General features: G+C 38.1%; 2 protein-coding genes across 5 annotated transcripts; one reads left to right on the forward strand and one right to left on the reverse strand.

Annotated features, from left to right (window-relative positions):
* Positions 1-385: 385 nt before the first annotated feature.
* Positions 386-6,369, forward strand: LOC109164432 (kinesin-like protein NACK1). Of its 4 annotated transcripts, XM_019312970.1 has the most exons (16): positions 386-506; positions 1,322-1,371; positions 1,447-1,692; positions 1,799-1,888; positions 1,981-2,081; positions 2,405-2,521; positions 2,604-2,685; positions 2,792-2,859; positions 2,982-3,041; positions 3,125-3,249; positions 3,473-3,671; positions 3,792-3,902; positions 3,988-4,077; positions 4,164-5,108; positions 5,269-5,594; positions 5,798-6,369. In XM_019312970.1, the coding sequence occupies exons 3-16, from the start codon at positions 1,452-1,454 to the stop codon at positions 6,123-6,125; spliced, it is 2,883 nt and encodes a 960-aa protein (XP_019168515.1). In that variant the 5' UTR covers positions 386-506; positions 1,322-1,371; positions 1,447-1,451; the 3' UTR covers positions 6,126-6,369. The 4 variants fall into 4 exon arrangements, with proteins under 4 accessions (XP_019168515.1, XP_019168513.1, XP_019168514.1 ...); XM_019312968.1 differs by having other exon boundaries at positions 1,322-1,692; XM_019312969.1 differs by lacking the exon at positions 1,322-1,371 and having other exon boundaries at positions 1,376-1,692.
* A 10,739-nt stretch (positions 6,370-17,108) lies between these two features.
* LOC109164465 (protein argonaute 2-like) lies at positions 17,109-17,695 on the reverse strand. The gene is made up of 2 exons (XM_019312994.1): positions 17,309-17,695; positions 17,109-17,198 (listed from the first exon to the last, which is right to left on the reverse strand). The coding sequence occupies exons 1-2, from the start codon at positions 17,693-17,695 to the stop codon at positions 17,109-17,111; spliced, it is 477 nt and encodes a 158-aa protein (XP_019168539.1).
* Positions 17,696-19,259: the final 1,564 nt, after the last annotated feature.

Consider the following 19,259-nt stretch of genomic DNA (forward strand, 5'->3'; position numbering starts at 1 on the left):
AATTGCCTTAAATGTAAAATACAGAGTAATATTTTTCATAAATAAAGAAAGTTAGGGGATCAAGTCTCAAAGGTTCAAAATTGTTTCATCATGGGGTTGATCTATTTGAATTTGTGTTTTTGACTTTTTGGTGCTGTGAGTCATTCAACAAAACTTTAGGGCATGTAAGTAAATCACATCTTTTGCTTTCGTCACTTTCGTCGACACAAAATTTATATTTTAAGACACGAACCGTTAGAAATCGAGAGCGACAGCACTACATCACTAAAGCCAGCGATATATTCCCGAAATTTCCAGACAATCCATTTGGAACCCGATAAAATGACCCGTAGGACCCACTAGACAAAAGAACTAGCCGTTAGTGACTCGAAATTCAAAATCCCGAATTCTCACTGTCACTCTCACGCTGTATCGCGCATCTCATTATAGCTTTCCATTTCCGCTCTCTCTTCGCCTGCGCTCTCTCTCTCAATCACACTGCGACTCAATCGGCCTTGATTTCTCAGGTAAATTTTAGATGATCTGAAGCATTTTTGATATGTTTTCGTCCCTCCAATTTCAGCTGAAACTTTCCTTTTTTGCTGTGAACGTTTAGTTAACAGAATTTCCTTTTAAATACGATAAACTTATGGCGAACTAATGCGCTCCTCAAACTTATGCTGATTTTCTTGCATTTGCATATGGCGTTCCTAAATTTCTAATCGATGGTTAACGTTAAGGGTTTAGATGCCATATTCAAACGAGATTGTAGTGATAAACACAAACTGAATGATATTTGTTTGGTGAATTCAGAAGCTTTGATGTAAAAATCTTATGGACGTATGGAGTCATAGTTAATCTAAGGTTCTCCCAGCTAGATCATAGTATATGGCATTCATATCCCTTCTTCGAGACATCTTTTTTTTTTTTTTTTTTTTTTTTTTAATGTGGATATGCATAGTTCGTTATACACATAATAAATTGAATGAAGGTATCCGGCAAGAGTTGGAAATTTTATTTGCTTTTAAGTAAACAAAAGCCTTTTTTTTTTTTTTTTTCCTAAAAGTAATTTCTTTTATCAGACAATGGAATAGAACTCCTTGATAACTAGAATTTATTGGATTTTTTTTTTTACTGAAAAGCGGTAGCATAATTTCTTTTAGCATTTTTTGAGTTGAGGTCAGGAAGTTTTACTCTAAAGACTAAAATGTTAAGATGCTGCTGTTAAAACATCAAATTTGTAGCTGATTTTTTCAATTTTAAAATTTTAATGATTGTGACTTTTGCTTATTCTATATGTTATGATTTATACATTCTCTTAGAAAAAAATTCATTTCTGCAGATAAATTATTGCTATAGGATAGTATTCTGTATAAGTTCAGCTTCTCTTGGATAGGTGTACTTTCTGTTGATTGAGGCACCTCTGCTCAAAGGTTTATTGATCGAGAAGTGCTTAAATATATACAGTCAGCATGACAGCTAAAACTCCCGGTACACCAGCTTCAAAGTTAGAAAGGACACCAGCTAGTACTCCAGGTGGGCACAGAGCAAGAGAAGAGAAAATTGTTGTTACAGTACGGTTAAGACCATTGAACAAAAGGGAGCAATCAGCCAAGGACAATGTAGCATGGGAATGCATTGATGATCATACAATTGTGTATAAACCAACACCCCAAGAACGTTCTCCGCAACCAACCTCATCATTTACGTTTGGTAATGAAATGGCTCAATGTTAATCATGATATTTATGCATTCAGAGTGTTTATAGTGTTTTAGTCAGATAACCAGAAAATGAGTGAGTAATGTTGAACTTTTTCAGATAAAGTGTTTGGTCCCAATAGCTTCACTGAAACAGTATACGAGGAAGGAGTAAAGAATGTGGCTTTATCGGCTTTAATGGGGATCAATGGTAATATTGTGTTGAAATAGTGTGTTGGAATATTTATTTCTCTGTCTATTGAAATGCTTTATTTGATTTGGCCAATTTATTTTTAATTGCAGCAACCATTTTTGCTTATGGGCAAACAAGCAGTGGGAAGACTTTCACTATGAGAGGAATTACAGAGAAAGCTGTTAATGACATCTATTCCCATATAGCAAATGTAAGCATTTCCAGTAGGTGATTTTTTTTACTATTCTCTAAAATTACTTGACAATATTTGAGGACCTTGGCAACTTAGAAACTTAATTATCAACTTTTATGAACATAATTTGGTGGCAGACAAAGTTTACTTGGTGTTTTGTTGTTAGTATCATTTTTCAAAAGCCAAAAAAAAAAAAAAAAAAAAAAAACGAAGAAGAAAAGGAAGAAGAAAAAAGAAAGAAGAATCAATATTTTATACTTGCTACTCTCTTTATTCCCAGTATGTCATCATTGTTGAACAATTTTGATTAATTTTACTTTATCTTTACATTATTATGATAGACACCAGAAAGAGAATTTAGAATAAGGATATCTGGACTAGAAATCTACAATGAAAACGTCAGGGACCTATTGAATTCAGAATCTGGCCGTAATCTCAAGCTTCTAGATGATCCTGAGGTACAGTTTAAACCATAATACTTGACATTTTCATTTTCTTATCCCTTGGCATATTGACTTATCCAATTGTATTTGAATGTAGAAAGGAACTATGGTTGAAAAGTTGGTTGAAGAAACAGCTGCTAATGATCAACATCTCAGACAGTTGATTAGTATTTGTGAGGGTAAGAATTTAAAACTAGTAGAAAATACCCAGGCCTTTCTGCTATCATTAATAATAAATTTAATTGAAGCCTTCTTTCATGGTGACTATTCTTATATGCCCTGCAGCTCAAAGACAAGTTGGTGAAACTGCCCTTAATGATACTAGCTCACGGTCTCACCAGATAATAAGACTGGTAAGTGTGACTATTGCCCCCCAAAACCACCACCACTTGCTTGCCACATTATTCTGTCCACGTTGTACTAATGCTACCAAGCAACATTTTAACTGAATCCATTATGTTGGGTGAAATTGCAGACAATAGAAAGTATCCTTCGTGAAAGTTCAGGTTGTGTCAGGTCTTATGTTGCAAGCTTGGTAAGTGGACTTTCTTTAACTTTGTTTTATGCAGTAATGCTTGAAGATCAGTTCATTCACATTTTCACTGTCTACAATTGTAGAACTTTGTAGATTTAGCTGGAAGTGAAAGAGCCTCACAGACAAATGCTGATGGTGCTAGGCTCCGGGAAGGCTGCCATATTAACCTCAGTTTGATGACTCTTACAACTGTAATAAGAAAGCTCAGGTATCTCTGACTGTAACATCCTTTTAGATAGAAATAAAATATACAATGATACGATACTTGATTTCTACCTTTTCTTTTTATAACTTTCTTTTTGTTTCCTCGTTCATTGACCATATTCTGTATATAGCTGAACATTTTGGGATTTGGTCCATGATGTTATCATGTTCTATTATTGCATCAGACACTTGAACTAACTCGTTTTTTTTTCTTGTTTCATCTTCAGTGTGGGCAAAAGAACCGGTCATATACCCTACCGAGATTCAAAGCTGACACGCATACTGCAGCATTCCCTAGGTGGAAATGCTCGTACTGCCATCATATGCACTTTGAGTCCAGCTTCTAGTCATATTGAACAATCCCGTAATACTCTCCTATTTGCTACTCGTGCAAAGGAAGTCACAAACAATGCTCAAGTTAACATGGTATTTTCAGTATCTTATTAATTGCATATTTGGTAGAACTATAGAAGGTTCTCAGGCTATCTTCTTTTGTACGTCATGCATCTTTTAAGCCATTCTTTTCTTGTTTAAATATTTCATCAGGTTGTTTCCGACAAACAGCTTGTTAAGCATTTGCAGAAGGAGGTGGCCAGACTCGAAGCTGAGCTGCGCACACCAGATATTTCGAATGAGAAAGATTTGAAAATTCGGCAGGTTGTTTGACATACAAGTGCAACAAAGTTTTTGCTTTGTTTACTACAAATCTAATACTAATTTGACCGGGCCTCTTGTTTGTTAGATGGAGATGGAAATTGAAGAGTTGAGGCGTCAAAGAGATCTTGCACAGTCCCAAGCGGATGAGTTACGCAGGAAGCTGCAGGAGGAACAGGTTCCTCTTTCTTTCTCTCTACTCTATACAACAAAATGTAGTTACTTTATCAGTTTTCTTTGCTTGACATAGAATTCAAATTTTAGGGATTTAAACCATTTGAGCCAACTAGTCCAGTTCCAAAGAAGTGTCTCTCTTTCTCTGCCACATCACCAAACCTTGAAGGAAAGGGACGAGTTCGTTGTGAAAGAACAAGAAATACAATGGGGAGGCAGTCGATGAGGCAATCATTAGCTGCTCCTTTCACACTCATGCATGAAATTAAGAAACTTGAACATCTTCAGGAACAACTTGGAGATGAAGCATATCGGGCACTAGAAGTACTGCAGAAAGAGGTAACTTGTTATAGACAAGGTAACCAAGATGCTGCAGAGACTATTGCTAAGCTCCAAGCAGAGATTAGGGAAATGTGTGCAGTCCGGCCTGTTCCAAAAGAAGTAGAAGTTGAAGTTGAAGTTGCTGTCAATAAGAGTGTCAGTGCAAACCTCAAGGAAGAGATTGCCAGACTTCATTCTCAAGGTAGCACAATCGCTGATCTTGAAGAGCAACTGGAAAATGTTCAGAAGTCTATAGACAAATTAGTAATGTCTCTTCCAAGTGGCAATGACCCAGATTCAAATGATGTAACTACGAAGTCTAAAAATCCATCGAAGAAGAAGAAATTACTTCCATTAGCATCTAACAACAGCATTAACATGCAAAATTTCATCAGATCTCCATGTTCACCTTTATCATCTACTTGCCAAGTAATGAACTCTGAAATTGAAAATAGAGCTCCAGAATATGATGATGCTGTGTCACTAGAAACTCAACAAGTGCTTGAGAAAGAGACTCCTACAAAAAGTGAAGGTGGGCTGTCATCAAAAGAAGGTACTCCTGATCGACGTTCTGGTTCAGTCAACATGAGAAAAATGCAGAAGATGTTCCAAGAAGCAGCAGAAGAGAATGTTAGAAGCATAAGAGCATATGTGACAGAACTTAAAGAACGTGTTGCCAAGCTGCAATACCAAAAGAAACTACTTGTCTGCCAGGTAAATTGTGACTTCTTGTTTCAACTATATCTTCTAAGCTTCATAAATTGACCTGCAACTTAAATTTTATGTGCTTTGATAACAGAGAAGCTTCATTTTTTGTTCTATTCCTGTTTGCAAGATTCAGAATTTGATCTGTTGATGTAATTTTTTCCTTTAGGTGCTTGAGCTTGAAGCAAATGAAGCAGCTGGATACAGTTTGGAGAATGATGATATTCCTGAGATAGTGGAGGAGTCTCCAGCTTCATGGCACATAATATTTAGGGAGCAACGACAACAGATCATTGACCTGTGGGATGTTTGCTATGTCTCCATTATTCATAGATCACAGTTCTATCTATTATTCAAGGGAGACCCTGCTGACCAGATATACATGGAAGTTGAACTTAGACGCTTGACTTGGTTACAGCAGCACCTAGCTGAGCTTGGAAATGCAACCCCAGCAGCTAATGTAGGAAATGAGCCAACCATTTCCATATCATCAAGGTTTAGTTCTTGTCTACCTTGATTAACTACTCTATTTCTTTCTCGTTATCTTCTTTTACTTGCAACAAAATGCATTTAGAATACACACAAGCACACATACACACACAAAAGCACACATACACATAAGATGTATATATACATGTATACCCTGAGGCCTGAGGGGCTAACATTCTGGACCTTTGTACCTCTATATTGCAACTCAGTATGAAAGCGCTAAGGAGGGAAAGGGAGTTTCTTGCAAAAAGATTGACCACCCGTTTGACCGTTGAGGAAAGAGATGCATTATACATGAAATGGGATGTTCCATTAGAGGCCAAGCAAAGGAAGCTGCAGTTCATAAACAAACTTTGGACAAATCCGCATGACATGAAACACATACAAGAGAGTGCAGAGATTGTGGCAAGGCTTGTAGGTTTCTCCGAGAGTGGAAATATGTCGAGGGAAATGTTCGAGCTCAATTTTAACCTTCCATCAGATAAGCGACCTTGGTTTATGGGCTGGAACCAAATTTCAGACCTTCTTCATCTATAAGAAAGTATAACAATTCTTTCTGTAAGTAAATTATGTTGTCATGTTCTTTCAGTGTATAAATTTATTTTTGCTGTCCTCCCGTTTATACTGTGTTTGAATTGGGATTTGGGGCATAATGTCATGCTCACTGTTTTCTCCTGAACAAGGCTCACTGTTTTCTCCTGAACAAGGCTCTGGATCAAAATTATGCCAATGCTTTTTTTTTTTTAATTTTTTTTTTTTTTGGTTCTGCATGTTGTTGTTAGCTCCCTTGTTTTTGCTCTGGATCACACCATATAAAGGGATAGAGAAATGATAAGAGTTAATACTACTTTTGGACTCTTTACTAGCATTTTCACATTTAATTTTTGATTATTAATTTGACCACTTTTAGTACCTCAACTTTGTCAAATCAACCAAATTTGGTTCAAATATCTGATCGAAATGCATGCCTTCATGTGAAGGGATAGAGAAATGATATGATAAAGATTTAATACTACTTTTGGATCATAGAATATAGTAGCATTTTTTGCTTTTAATCCTAAAGTAATAGTTTGACCACTTTTGCCCTTCAACTTTTCAAAGTTTAACCAAATCCAGTCCGAAAATGTCATCATATGAAGAAAGATGATGTTTAGTGAAAGTTCATGTGAAGGGATAGAGAAATGATATGATAAAGATTTAATACTACTTTTGGATCATAGAATATAGTAGCATTTTTTGCTTTTAATCCTAAAGTAATAGTTTGACCACTTTTGCCCTTCAACTTTTCAAAGTTTAACCAAATCCAGTCCGAAAATGTCATCATATGAAGAAAGATGATGTTTAGTGAAAGTTAGACATTTCAAACAGTTTGTGCCAAATTTTGTCAATTTGTTAAAGTTGGTAACAAAAAATGAAAATTGTTGCTTTAGTTAAAGAATTAAAAGGGACTATCTCAAGGATAAAGGCTAATATAATCCCTTTTGTATAGAAAAATGACAACTAGTACAAAGATGATTTCAAGTTCGCTCTCGCTATTATTTGTAAGGAAAATACTAGGGTGTGTTTGGTTCTGGAATCGAAATCGGAATGAGAATCAAATAGTTGGTAATGATAATGAATTTTGGTAAAAGTATTTTCATGTTTTGTAGTAGGGTGGAATTAGAATGATTATCAATATTGATGTTTAGTTATCTATGACTCTATAATGGAATAAAGATTTTAAAAAATACAAAAATAAAATACCAAGGCAATTGACCCTAATATAATGACATCTAAAGCATCAATATGAACAAAAAAAAAATCAAAGCAAAAATCTAAAAGCAGTAATCCTAACTTAAAAAATCAGATTACCAATAAAATGGAATGATACTGATTTTTAATTAGGAAATAGAGTTTTTAATTGGAGAGGTAATTAAATCTCATTGTTGTGGCATTCAAAAAAAAAAATCTCATTGTTGTGTTTTAAAAAGTTGCAAACCAAACACTAACTATGATTTTAATTCTCATTCCTATTGTGTAAACCCATGAACACACACCACAAAATTTGATCAATTTGTAAAAGTCAAATAACTAAAAAAAAAAACTAAAAATGATAATGTGTTATAGTGGAAGATCAAAAGTAATCATATATCTCAATAATAAATACTCCCTCCGTCCCGAATTGGATGTCTCATTTACTTTTTGCACGCTTTTTAATGAATTAAAGTAAATGTTATGCACTTTCCAATTATGCCCCTCACTTTTTCACTTTTGGAAATAAAAACAATAAAGAAAGCAAAAGCTAGAAGGGTAATTTGAAAAAAGTAGAATGATGGTGATGTTCAATTTTGGAAAGTGGACAACATTTTGGGACAGACTAAAAAGGAAAGTAAGACACATAAAATGGGACAGAGGGAGTATAAGATAGAGCCCTTCAATATATATATATATATATATATATATATATATATATATATATATATATATATATATATATATAAAAGATAGAGGAATGATAAAGGGTAATAGAATATCTTCATGTAACTGGTACAAAGATCATAACCAAGCTCTGGCTATGATTTTAACATTCAAGCTAGACATATAGGTAAACACACACACAAGAGAAAGAGAAAGGTGTTTATTCTTTGTAATAATTTAATGCACACATATGATAGAATGATAGATAACACGGATCGAATAATGGTGGTTTTCTCAGCACTTGGGAAGTGAAACCTTGCAGGTTTCAATAGCTTTCTTGGCAGCTGGGGAGTCGATGACATACTCCTTCAAACTGGGATTCTTGACGTATTCGCAGAAGCAAGGCTTCTGTTGATTAAGCCTCTGGCAGCAGAATTGTGATGGTTTGGTGTCGAACGTTAATGCACTTAGACAAGGGCTCAGCCGCTGCACATCGCATGTAGCTGATGAAAATTGTGCTTCTGCCAAGAGAAGCAACAGAATTGGCAGTATCATGAGGTTAAAGGCCTTCATTTCTGGTAGCAATTGATCTGATGATCTCTCAAGGGGGGATATATGGACAGTTTTGTAAGAGGGAACTTGGGTGTGATGCATCTTTGGCTTAGTGGTTGGGCCAATTTATAGAGATAATGTTGGTAACAAATGTTAAAACTAGTAATGTTGAAAGTTAAACTACTTGCTATATGAGAGAATGTTTAATTGGTTTCAAGTTTCACTGCTATAGTTGTGAAAAGGTCAACTAGCAGGATCATATGCTGTACAGAGTGAGGTTGACCTGCTTGAACAACTACACATACAGTGTCTGTTGCTCTCTTTTTTCTTTTTCTTTTCTTTTGTTTTTCAAATTTTATACTTTGATTTTATGAAAATAAAGTCAAAATAGGAGGGCATTCTGATGTCTTAACTCTTAACTCCTTTCATGACTGTGATATTGTTGATCTTATAAATACAATGTCACTTTAAAAAAAGAAGAAGCTAATTTATTAATCAAAACGTTTACAATGAAAATTGATGGAATATATGGTCAAACATTGTAAGATATATTTAATTTAATATAATATATCTATGTATATAATTTGAGAGGGGAAAGAGAGAGGAATAAGAGAATTTATTTTGCTTCTTGATGATGAAAAAAACTTTACAACATAACCTATTTATACTAAAAGATAAACTAACAAAGCTAGCTAAAATTTAGGCAATAATCACTAATGCTCCATGTTCTGTTAATTGCCACACACTCACGTACTGCCATGCTGCCCACGTCCAAAGCTAATGCTAATAATCCACGTACTCACGTATGTTTATTGCCCATTTATTTTAATTCACTTGGTTTAACATAATAATAATAATATTATTATTATTATTATAAGATTGTCTCCTTTAAACTAAATTGGATATATATATTGGTCATCCCAATTTCTTTCTTCAATTTAAGGAATGTCTCCGTCTTCAATGGCTTCGTAAAAATATCTGAAACTTGACATTCGCTTGAACAATACTCAATGTTGATTTGTTTTTCAGCAACCAACTCTCTGATTTTGTGATACTTGATATCAATGTGTTTGCTGTGTCCATGAAAGACAGGTTCTTGGACGACGAAATTACAGACTTGTTGTCACAGAAAATAGTTGTGGGTGCTTCCTGCTTGTGTTGTAAAAACTCCAAAATTCTTCTCAGCCAAACTGCTTGAGTAGCACAATTTGCTGCTGCAATATATTCTGCTTCTGCAGTTGAAAGTGCTACAATCTGCTGATTCTTAGAAGACCAAGAAAATATGGCCGAACCAAGATAGAAGGCATATCCTGATGTGCTTTTTTTGGTCTCAACATCTCCAGCCCAATCATTGTCTCTATCCTGATGTAAAAAATTTCATCATTACTCGTACCTTTAACATATCTCAAAATTCGCTTTGCTGCAGCCCAATGTGATTCTTTTGGTTCCTCCATATATCTGCTAAAGTATTCAACTCCAAAAGAAATATCCGGCCTTGTTGCCACCAGACACCTTAAACTCCCAATTAAGTTTTTATAAGCTGTAACATTCACATTCTTACCACACTCATCTTTGGACACCTTTAACTTTTCAGCTAACGGAGTTGAAACTGGTTTGGAGTTTTTCATTTTGAACTTTTTCAAGATATCAGCAGCATACTTCTTTTGTGAAATAAAGATTCCACCATCCATCTGAACAACCTCAAGGCTAAGAAAGTAAGACATCTCATATCAGTCATTTCAAAACTCTTAATGAGTGTCTCCTTGAATTCTGAGATTAACTTCAAGTTCTTTCCAGTAAAAACCAGATTATCAACATAGAGACAGATTATAACAATATCACCAGAATCAGTGTATGTTCATAAGGATATTTCATAAAACCACTTTAATCAAAATAAGTGTCAATGCAACTATACCACGCCCTAGGCGCCTGCTTTAAGCCATATAAGGCTTTTCTCAACCTGTACACTTTATGTTCCGCCCCATTCTTCACAAACCCTGCAGGTTGCTCAACATATATTTCTTCTTCAAGAAAACCATTCAAAAAGACAGACTTCACATTCATTTGATGCAATTTCCAATCATTTTGAGTAGCAAGAGAAATAACCATTTGAACTGTATCAAGTCTACTTACAAGAGCAAAAACCTCAAAATAATCAATACCTGGTTTCTGCTTGTAACCCTTTACTACCAACCATGCCTTAAAACGGTCAATTTCTCCATTTGACTTGTATTTTGTTCTGTAAACCTACTTTACTCTAATTGGCTTCTTTCTAAGAGGTAAATCTGTTAACTCCCAGGTACCATTCTTTTCAATGGCACGTATCTCCTCATCCACCGCCTTAAGCCAATGAGTTTCTGTAGCAGCCTCCTCAAAGGATAGAGGGTCACAATCTGCAAAAAAGAGGAAATTGAACAATCTCTTCATCAGACAAGTCATTATCATGACCCAAAACATAATCCTGCAAGCGAGCTGGTAAGTGGCACTCGCGTTGAGATCGTCAAACTGATGGCTCTGGTTGTGTAGTAGATTGGACATTATTTGGAATCAGTTGCTCATCAACAATATTCTCAACAACAGGAATAACAACTGACCTTTCATCTTTAGCTGACCAATCCCAGGCACCATATTCATCGAAAGTGACACCACGGCTTATAACAACCTTTTTAGTTTCAAGATTGTATAGTTTATAAGCATTTGAAGCGTCACTATATCCAATGAATATGCACTTCTCACTTTTATTATCCAACTTCTTTCTCAAATGATCTCGCACATGTACATATGCCAAACAACCAAAAACCTTGAGATCTCTTATGGAGGGTTTTTTCCCACTCCAAGCTTCCTCAGGTGTCATATCACGAACACTCTTAGTTGGACACCTATTCAACACAGACAGCACAAGCAACAGCTTCTGCCTAAAAAGGCTTAGGCAGATTCTTAGATTTCAACATGCACCTCACCATATCCATGATTGATCTATTCTTCATCTAAACCACTCCATTTTTGCAATCTTGATTACGATTCATGTGACAAGCTTAGTTTGCAGTGACCAAATATATTTTCTAGAAACGGCCAAGCACCTTGTGCTTAGATGACACCCGGGTTGGACTCCCATATGGGAGGTTGTGAGTTCGAACCTTAGTGGAGGCGTTATTGACTCTTTGTGCTCCAGTAAGTTGAGAAAGCTGTTACGAACAGATACTACATTGTAATAGAGTCACTAGCATTCAAAAAAAATATATATTTTCTACTAACGATATATGAAAATTAGGTAGTCTTAATTCATCTCGTGTATTAACAGGCCGGAAGTATACTGTATATATACTATACATTAGGTTGCCCATCACTTTTTACTATAATAAAATTGTTAGGATTTTGGGAACTGAAAAACAACAATTTATTAATTTAAGAATATATGTGAGATTTAACGAAAAAGTTAAAGATAAAACAATAAAACATTTAACTAGAAATTTGAGTGACAATTAACACAAAACTCAATAACAAACTGAGTTTTTTTTTTTTTTTTTTTTTTTTTTTGGATAAATTTGGATGAAACCTTGATACAGTCAAGACTTTGACGGTAATTAGCTTCTGTACTTTTTTTTTTTTTGAAAAACCAATCCGCCGATTGTATTAATTAATGAAAGCTATAATAGCGTCAGGAGGGATAGACTTCCAATACATAGAATGTTCCTGAGTAAAAGCTAACGAAGCTAAAGTATGAGCATGTAAATTAATCTGTCTAGGCACATAGCTTAACGAAATTAAATTAAATAAAGACATCATTGTCTTGCACTGGTCAATTACCAACCCAGCATACGAGTGAATGGTTGTAGTCTGGTGATGTATGGTATTTCGCAGCACCATACAATCCGTGAGCAGATTGGCCGAATTGATATTTCTTTCAACTAACCAGGAGAGCGCCTCTTTAAAAGCCATAGCCTCCGCCATGAGTGGTGAGAAACAAACGGGTGATCTGCCATTCTTTGCTGCCACAAACGAGCCTCCAGGCTCTAATAACAAAATTCCATACGTAGCCTCCCCTGTTTCCTGCCGATACCCTGCATCTATATAACATCGCATATGATTGTCGGGCAATACCGGTTCGGATTGTGGCTGTACATCTTCTCGCATGGGCCGGCCATGCACTGCACCATAAGCTTTCAGTAGTGTTGTCGCCCCCCTCACAACAGCCTGCGGCCGTGACATGGCCCCTTCCCACACGGCCGTATTGCGGCTTCTCCAAATATTGTATAGAATTCCCACCAAGAGCTGTGTCTGTTCCTCCGTTAGTATCGTCATAGCCCCAGTTAGCCATGCTGCAAACGAATCTGTAATAATATTCGTGACGGGTAATTGTGTTATATTCCAAACTAATACAGAATATTCACAATAAACTAATGCATGCAACACATCTTCATTATTAAATCTGCACATAGGACATGCCAGGTCAATCTCCACCCTCTTATTAATTAAATTTGTGGTAGTGGGTAAAATATCACATACTGCTCTCCATAAAAATGTCTTCCACTTTGGTGGTACTTTCAATTTCCACATCTTAACCCATTTATCAAAATCACCTGGGTTATTCTCATAATCACCAACAATACGCCTGTAAGCATTTTTTACTGAATAAATTCCTTTTGGATCACCCATCCAGTACCATGAGTCATCATAATCAGGGCTAACAGGGATCATAACTATTCTGCTCACATCCTCAGGGATAAATAAATCGGATAAAATATGTGGATCCCAAGTTCGTGTTTGTGGATCAATCAAACCTACTACTCGTGCCTCTCTTAACTCTTCAGGCATAATTGTTTGTACCAAGGGACTTGGATTATCCTGGAGCCATGGGTGTCCCCAAATCAGAGTTGTCTCACCATTTCCAATCCTGCGTCTTATCCCGGCCACCACTATTGGAAGTGCTGCCATTATACTTCTCCAACAAAAACTTGGGCAATTACCAATAGAAGCATCAACTAAACTAGAAGTGGGGTAATACCTGGCTTTATATACTCTTGCCACCAGAGACTCTGGGTTTGTCAAAAAACGCCATGCCTGCTTACCCAGCATAGCTAAATTAAAAGCTCTCAATTCCTTGAAACCCAAACCACCAAACTTCTTGGGGATACATAATTTATCCCATGCCTTCCAGTGAATCCCCCTACTTCTACCACTTCCCCACCAATATCTATTCATGGTTCTCTCAATAGATTGGCAAACTGTTTCAGGCAACAAAAACACACTCATTGAAAAAGTTGGCATAGATTGAGCCACACTTTTCAATAAAACCTCCTTACCAGCCTGAGACAATAACTTTGTGCTCCACGATCCAATCCTCTGCCTGATTTTTCCTTCAACATAAGAAAAAACTGCTCTTTTATTTCTGCCCACAAACGATGGAAGGCCCAGATATTTCCCAAAATTATCAGCCTGCACTACCGCAAGACAATTTGCCACCTGCATTCTGACCATGTGGTGGGTATTTCGGCTAAAACATATATTTGACTTGTTATAATTCACCACCTGTCCAGATAAATTCTCATACCTCATCAAACATTCTTTAATCACAGTAGCCTCCTGAATATTTGCTTTAAAGAAAAGCAGGCTGTCGTCGGCAAAAAATAAATGAGATACCGGGGGAGCACCCCTGGCCACTCTACATCCATGTATAGATCCTGCCATCTGTTCCTTCTGCAACAACATCGAAAGTGCCTCAGCACAGATAATGAATAAATAAGGGGAAAGAGGATCTCCCTGCCTGAGTCCACGTGTCGGCTTGACCCGTCCCCCCACCTCCCCATTCACCATTACAGTATAGCTCACTGTTGTCACACACAACATTATTAGATTAACCCATTTATCACTAAAACCCAGCACCTTCAACATTCTTTCCAGAAAACTCCATTCCATTCTATCGTATGCTTTTGACATGTCCAACTTCAGTGCACTCCAGCCCACTACACCGCACTGCTTCCTGTTCAAGTAGTGACCCACCTCAGCTGCCACCAAGATATTATCTGTAATTAACCTGCCAGGAATAAACGCACTCTGGGATTCCGAGATGATATCTCCCATTAAAGCTTTCATTCTGTTTGCCAACACTTTTGCCATTATCCTATATATAACATTGCTTAATGCAATCGGTCTCAAATCTGCAACAGACTCCGGGACCTCTTTTTTAGGGATCAACACTATGTTAGTATCGTTTAGTCCTTCAGGAAATACCCCAGAGTTCAAAGCATGCAATATAAACCCAGACACATCATCCCCCACAACAGACCAAAAGTGCTGATAGAAACCCGGATTCATTCCATCCGGGCCTGGTGCTTTATCTGGGAACATAGAAAAAAGTGCTGTTTTTACCTCTTCTTTCGAAAAAGGCTGATCCAGCATCTCATTATTCTCATTCGACACACGAGGGGCAAAATCATTAAAGAGGGGATCATCACAGCTCAAATTATTCGTAGTAAATATGCTCTTAAAATAATCCAGAATCACCGAATGCATATCTGTATCCTCCACCCAATCCCCACCCTCATTCTTAATACTAGCAATAAAATTCTTCTTTTTACGAGCAGAAGCATACCTGTGGTAGAACTTGGTGTTTGCATCTGCACCCCGGAGCCAGTGTTGTTTCGCACGCTGCCTCCAAAATACATCCTCCTGGGCCTCCAATTGCTTTAACTGATTCTCATTCTGTTGGAATTCGGCCAATGCGACCGGATTCGTCACATCACAGAACTTCTCTTGCTGCTTCCGCAACTGCCCTATTCGGTGACCAAACTTATGAAATTGGTCACCCCCCCATCGCATCAATTTCATACCACAATGCTGCTGACAGTGCAACAAGCCCTCCGGCCTCCCCTCTTGCCATGCTGTCTCCACCACCTCCTTGCACCCCTCATCCAATAACCATGCATTCTCAAATCTAAACCTCCTCGGTCCTCTTACCCTACGCATACTGAGAGCATTTATATTGAGGAAAAGAGCCGAGTGATCTGATTCTCTAGTCTGCAAATTCTCCACCCATGCATTCTCATTCATACCACCCCACTCCTCCGTAATAAGCACCTTATCAAGCCTCTCTTGTATCCAATTCACCGTGCCTTTACTTTTATCCCATGTAAACTGGCGGCCCCTCATCGGCATCTGCACCAAACCACACACATCAATGGTTTCCCCAAACCCTCGCAAGAGGCGATTCGGGTATGGATTTCCCCCCCTCTTTTCATGTTGATAGAGAAGATTATTAAAATCCCCTATCACCACCCAGGGTAACTCAGATCTACCCCTCAACATTCTCAGCAGCTCCCAGGTTTCCTCTCTGTCATTTCGATCCGGACATCCATATAAACATGTCATACGCCATAACTTGCCACTCATAGTAACCTTTGTGCGAGAAACCCAACAATCTTGCCGTATTGTTATTCTTCCAAAGGAGTGCCATACCCCCACTCCGACCTTCATTATTCACATAAAACAAACCCTCATAACCAAGCCTGACACGGACTCTCTCCGCATGACACCGTGCCACCTTGGTTTCCATCAAAAACACAAACTCTGGCTTCTTACGGGACACCAGGTCCACTACTTCTCGAACTGTGCGTGGATTGCCCAAGCCACGACAGTTCCAGCTTATCGTACTCATGATGATGGGCGGGGCTGGACACCAGCTCCCGCCATGGACAAGTTTTTTGAAACATCAGTGCTTGTTACCTCACCATTCCCCCCATCCTCACCAGTCTCCGTCCCATGCCTACGACGCTTTGCCGTAGCCACCACCACCCCATCCTCAGACATACTCGTAGGTGTGACTCCCCCACCTCCCGACCCCCGTTAACTGTCTCAATCATTCGTGGCTTTACCAATGGACGAGGTTTCCCGCCTACCGGCACAAGCCAGCTATCCCCAACCGCTCTAGGAGCGCTCCAGGACCCACCAGCTCGCATATCCGGACCGTACAGGTACCTTTCCACTGGAATTCCCGCCTCCCTAGCTTGTAAGCAGAAAGTATGCAAGTGTCCCATATACCCACAAAAGTAGCAAAACTTATGCAGCCGTTCATACCTGAAATTAACCCAGGTGGTAGTCCGGTCTCTTTTCATCAACCTCATCCTTCTCCTAAGCGGCCTATCCACCGGAATTGAGACCCGAATGCGATGGAAAGTTAACCAAGGCGCCCCTTCAAACCTCTCATCATGCTTAACAAAAGAGCCCAAAAAATTCCCCGCCTGCTCCAGAATTGCATGAGACGTGTACCCTTTCGGCATATCATGCAGCTGTACCCACATATCAATCATATCCAGCTCCACATCCACCGGATTCACCCCGTCCAACACCTCCCGACACACAAGTGCATTATTCTCAAAAGCCCAGGGTCCCCCATTCAGAACATAGTCCATATCTGTTTTATGGAAAAAAACAAACAAAAACAAACCCCTTTGAATCTCCGTTACCTGTACCCCACGCACCGGCTGCCAAACTGACGCTAACACCTGCCTCATAAAATCCAATTTTATCAATTTTTGCGTCAAAAACCACCCAACAACCCTCCATGTTTCCTCCTCACCTTCCCCGCCATCCTCTACATCGATACCCTCCCCTTCCGGCATAAACACCGCACCCTCCTCCTCCATCAGTGCCCAATCCGCCCACCTATCCGTTAACCCCGCAACATCCACCACCCCCACCCCCGGCTGCCGTACTGCCGCCCCCTCCCCCCTCCCTCGCTGCCTACCCATCCCCCTTCCACCTAAACTGCCTACATCATCGCCCTCCCCCCTACCAATTTCTCCAACCAACACATGATGCCTACCACGCCCACCGCCCTCCCCTCTTCCAATTTCTTCATCCAAAGCATGCTGCCTACCACGTCCACCGCCCTCCCCTCTACCAACCTCTCCAATTAATGCTTCCTGCCAACCTTGCCCACCGCCCTTACCCCCTCCTTCTCCCACCCCATGCACATTCTCCACACTATTCCTTTCGCTACAACCAATACTCCTCCCATCCGAACCAGTTCGCCACATCCCCTCCCCCGTTTGTCGCAAACCGGTTCCAGCCGACTGCCCTCCACCACTCCGCACATCCGCAGCGTACGTCTCCTCCCCACACTCAATCAACTCGTCATCCATAGCTATGTCACCGGCCATCGTCCGGACAGAAGAAAACGATCACCGTTGAAAACCTAGGGAAACCCTAGTAGAGAATGCAAAAACCCTAGAAAGAATCTAGAGAGGAAAAAACTTTTTAAAAAGTCACCTAATTTACTTAAAAGTGATTCTATTAGCTTCTGTACTTGTGTAAGCAATAACCAAATGATTGACATTAGACGGGGTGGTAAGTATTTATTATGTATATACGATACTTATTCCTAGCAAAGGGTATATGTTTTAGAATATTTCAAATAAGAAATTTTTTTTTTCCAGAATTTATTTGAATACTGGCCTCTTTAATTAAGATGTAATAAATTATTTGATCTTTCTTATTATGAGTTTACAATCATGCCAAGCTTGTCTATATTGTAATTAACTTATCCTCTACTTAGTAGAAATAGGCGGAATAACAAGGGTTATCTTGTGAAAAACCTGAGATGTGAAGCTGGTTTTGTGATGTTAAATTGCTCTTCATTGTACTAAAAGTGATAGTGCAATCCGAGTCTTAGGAGAAGAGTAGAATAGGTTGGATTTAGCCGAACCACTATATATATATGAAGATCTGATCTCTCTCACTGTTTTTTACTTACCAACATTATTTTATTTTCAAGAACTAAACAACATAAACTAAATTTAAACCGAACAAAACTCGTGCCTAAGGGTTAAAATATTTCCGCTACGTTATAAACGTTACAAACTCTTATTTTACTTTGTGTTCAAGTTCACTTGAACTCATTATTGTTTCCAAAAAGTTCTAAAAATCTAACAAGTCTATTCACCACCTCTAGACTTGTTCCCAAAACCCTCGGGACCAACCTGCCTTGCATTGCGGTTGTTTCAACAAAGTTTATTAATTGCACACCATTCTATAGATTATGCTTGTAAACCTTCAATTTGCTGCTTGAAAAAGTCTACTACAAGTAAATCCCTCATCGTTGAGAAGCTTTCTTGCTGCTATTTGAGAAGTTCTATTGCTTATCTAGGTATACTGCAATATATATATATATATATATATATATATATATATATATATATATATATATATGATATATGATATATATATATATGATCTCTACTAGTTGATGTTGTTAGATGAAATATGCCACATGCAATTTATAATATGTGACAACAGGATGGTACTAACTTCCCGCCATAGTTCTTGTGTTGATAATGGTTGAATGATCCGGACTGCTGCATAGATAACACGAGTATTTTGTCTCTCACTTCTACTCAGCTCTCTCTAGATGGTGTATGAAGTATGTAGTGTGAGCAGTGAGAGAACTAGTGACCTTATATAACCACTGGCCATCATTGTGGTTGTATGTCTTTAGGTATCCTAAAGACTCCTAATCATAATGGTAGTCTAGCTATTAAGTTATTAGTGTTACACCACATATCAAATTAAATACTTAATATTATTATAACTTATCCTAATGTTATAATAATAACTTATAGGAAAATGTTACAGTCTCCCACTTAGTGCAAACACTATAACCCAAGAACAGGAAAACACCAACCATAGTGATATGTTCTCATTAGTACGAGTAGTATCCATTATGAT

The sequence above is a fragment of the Ipomoea nil genome, unplaced genomic scaffold, assembly GCF_001879475.1.
Source record: "Ipomoea nil cultivar Tokyo-kokei standard unplaced genomic scaffold, Asagao_1.1 scaffold3065, whole genome shotgun sequence".
NCBI lineage: Eukaryota > Viridiplantae > Streptophyta > Magnoliopsida > Solanales > Convolvulaceae > Ipomoea > Ipomoea nil.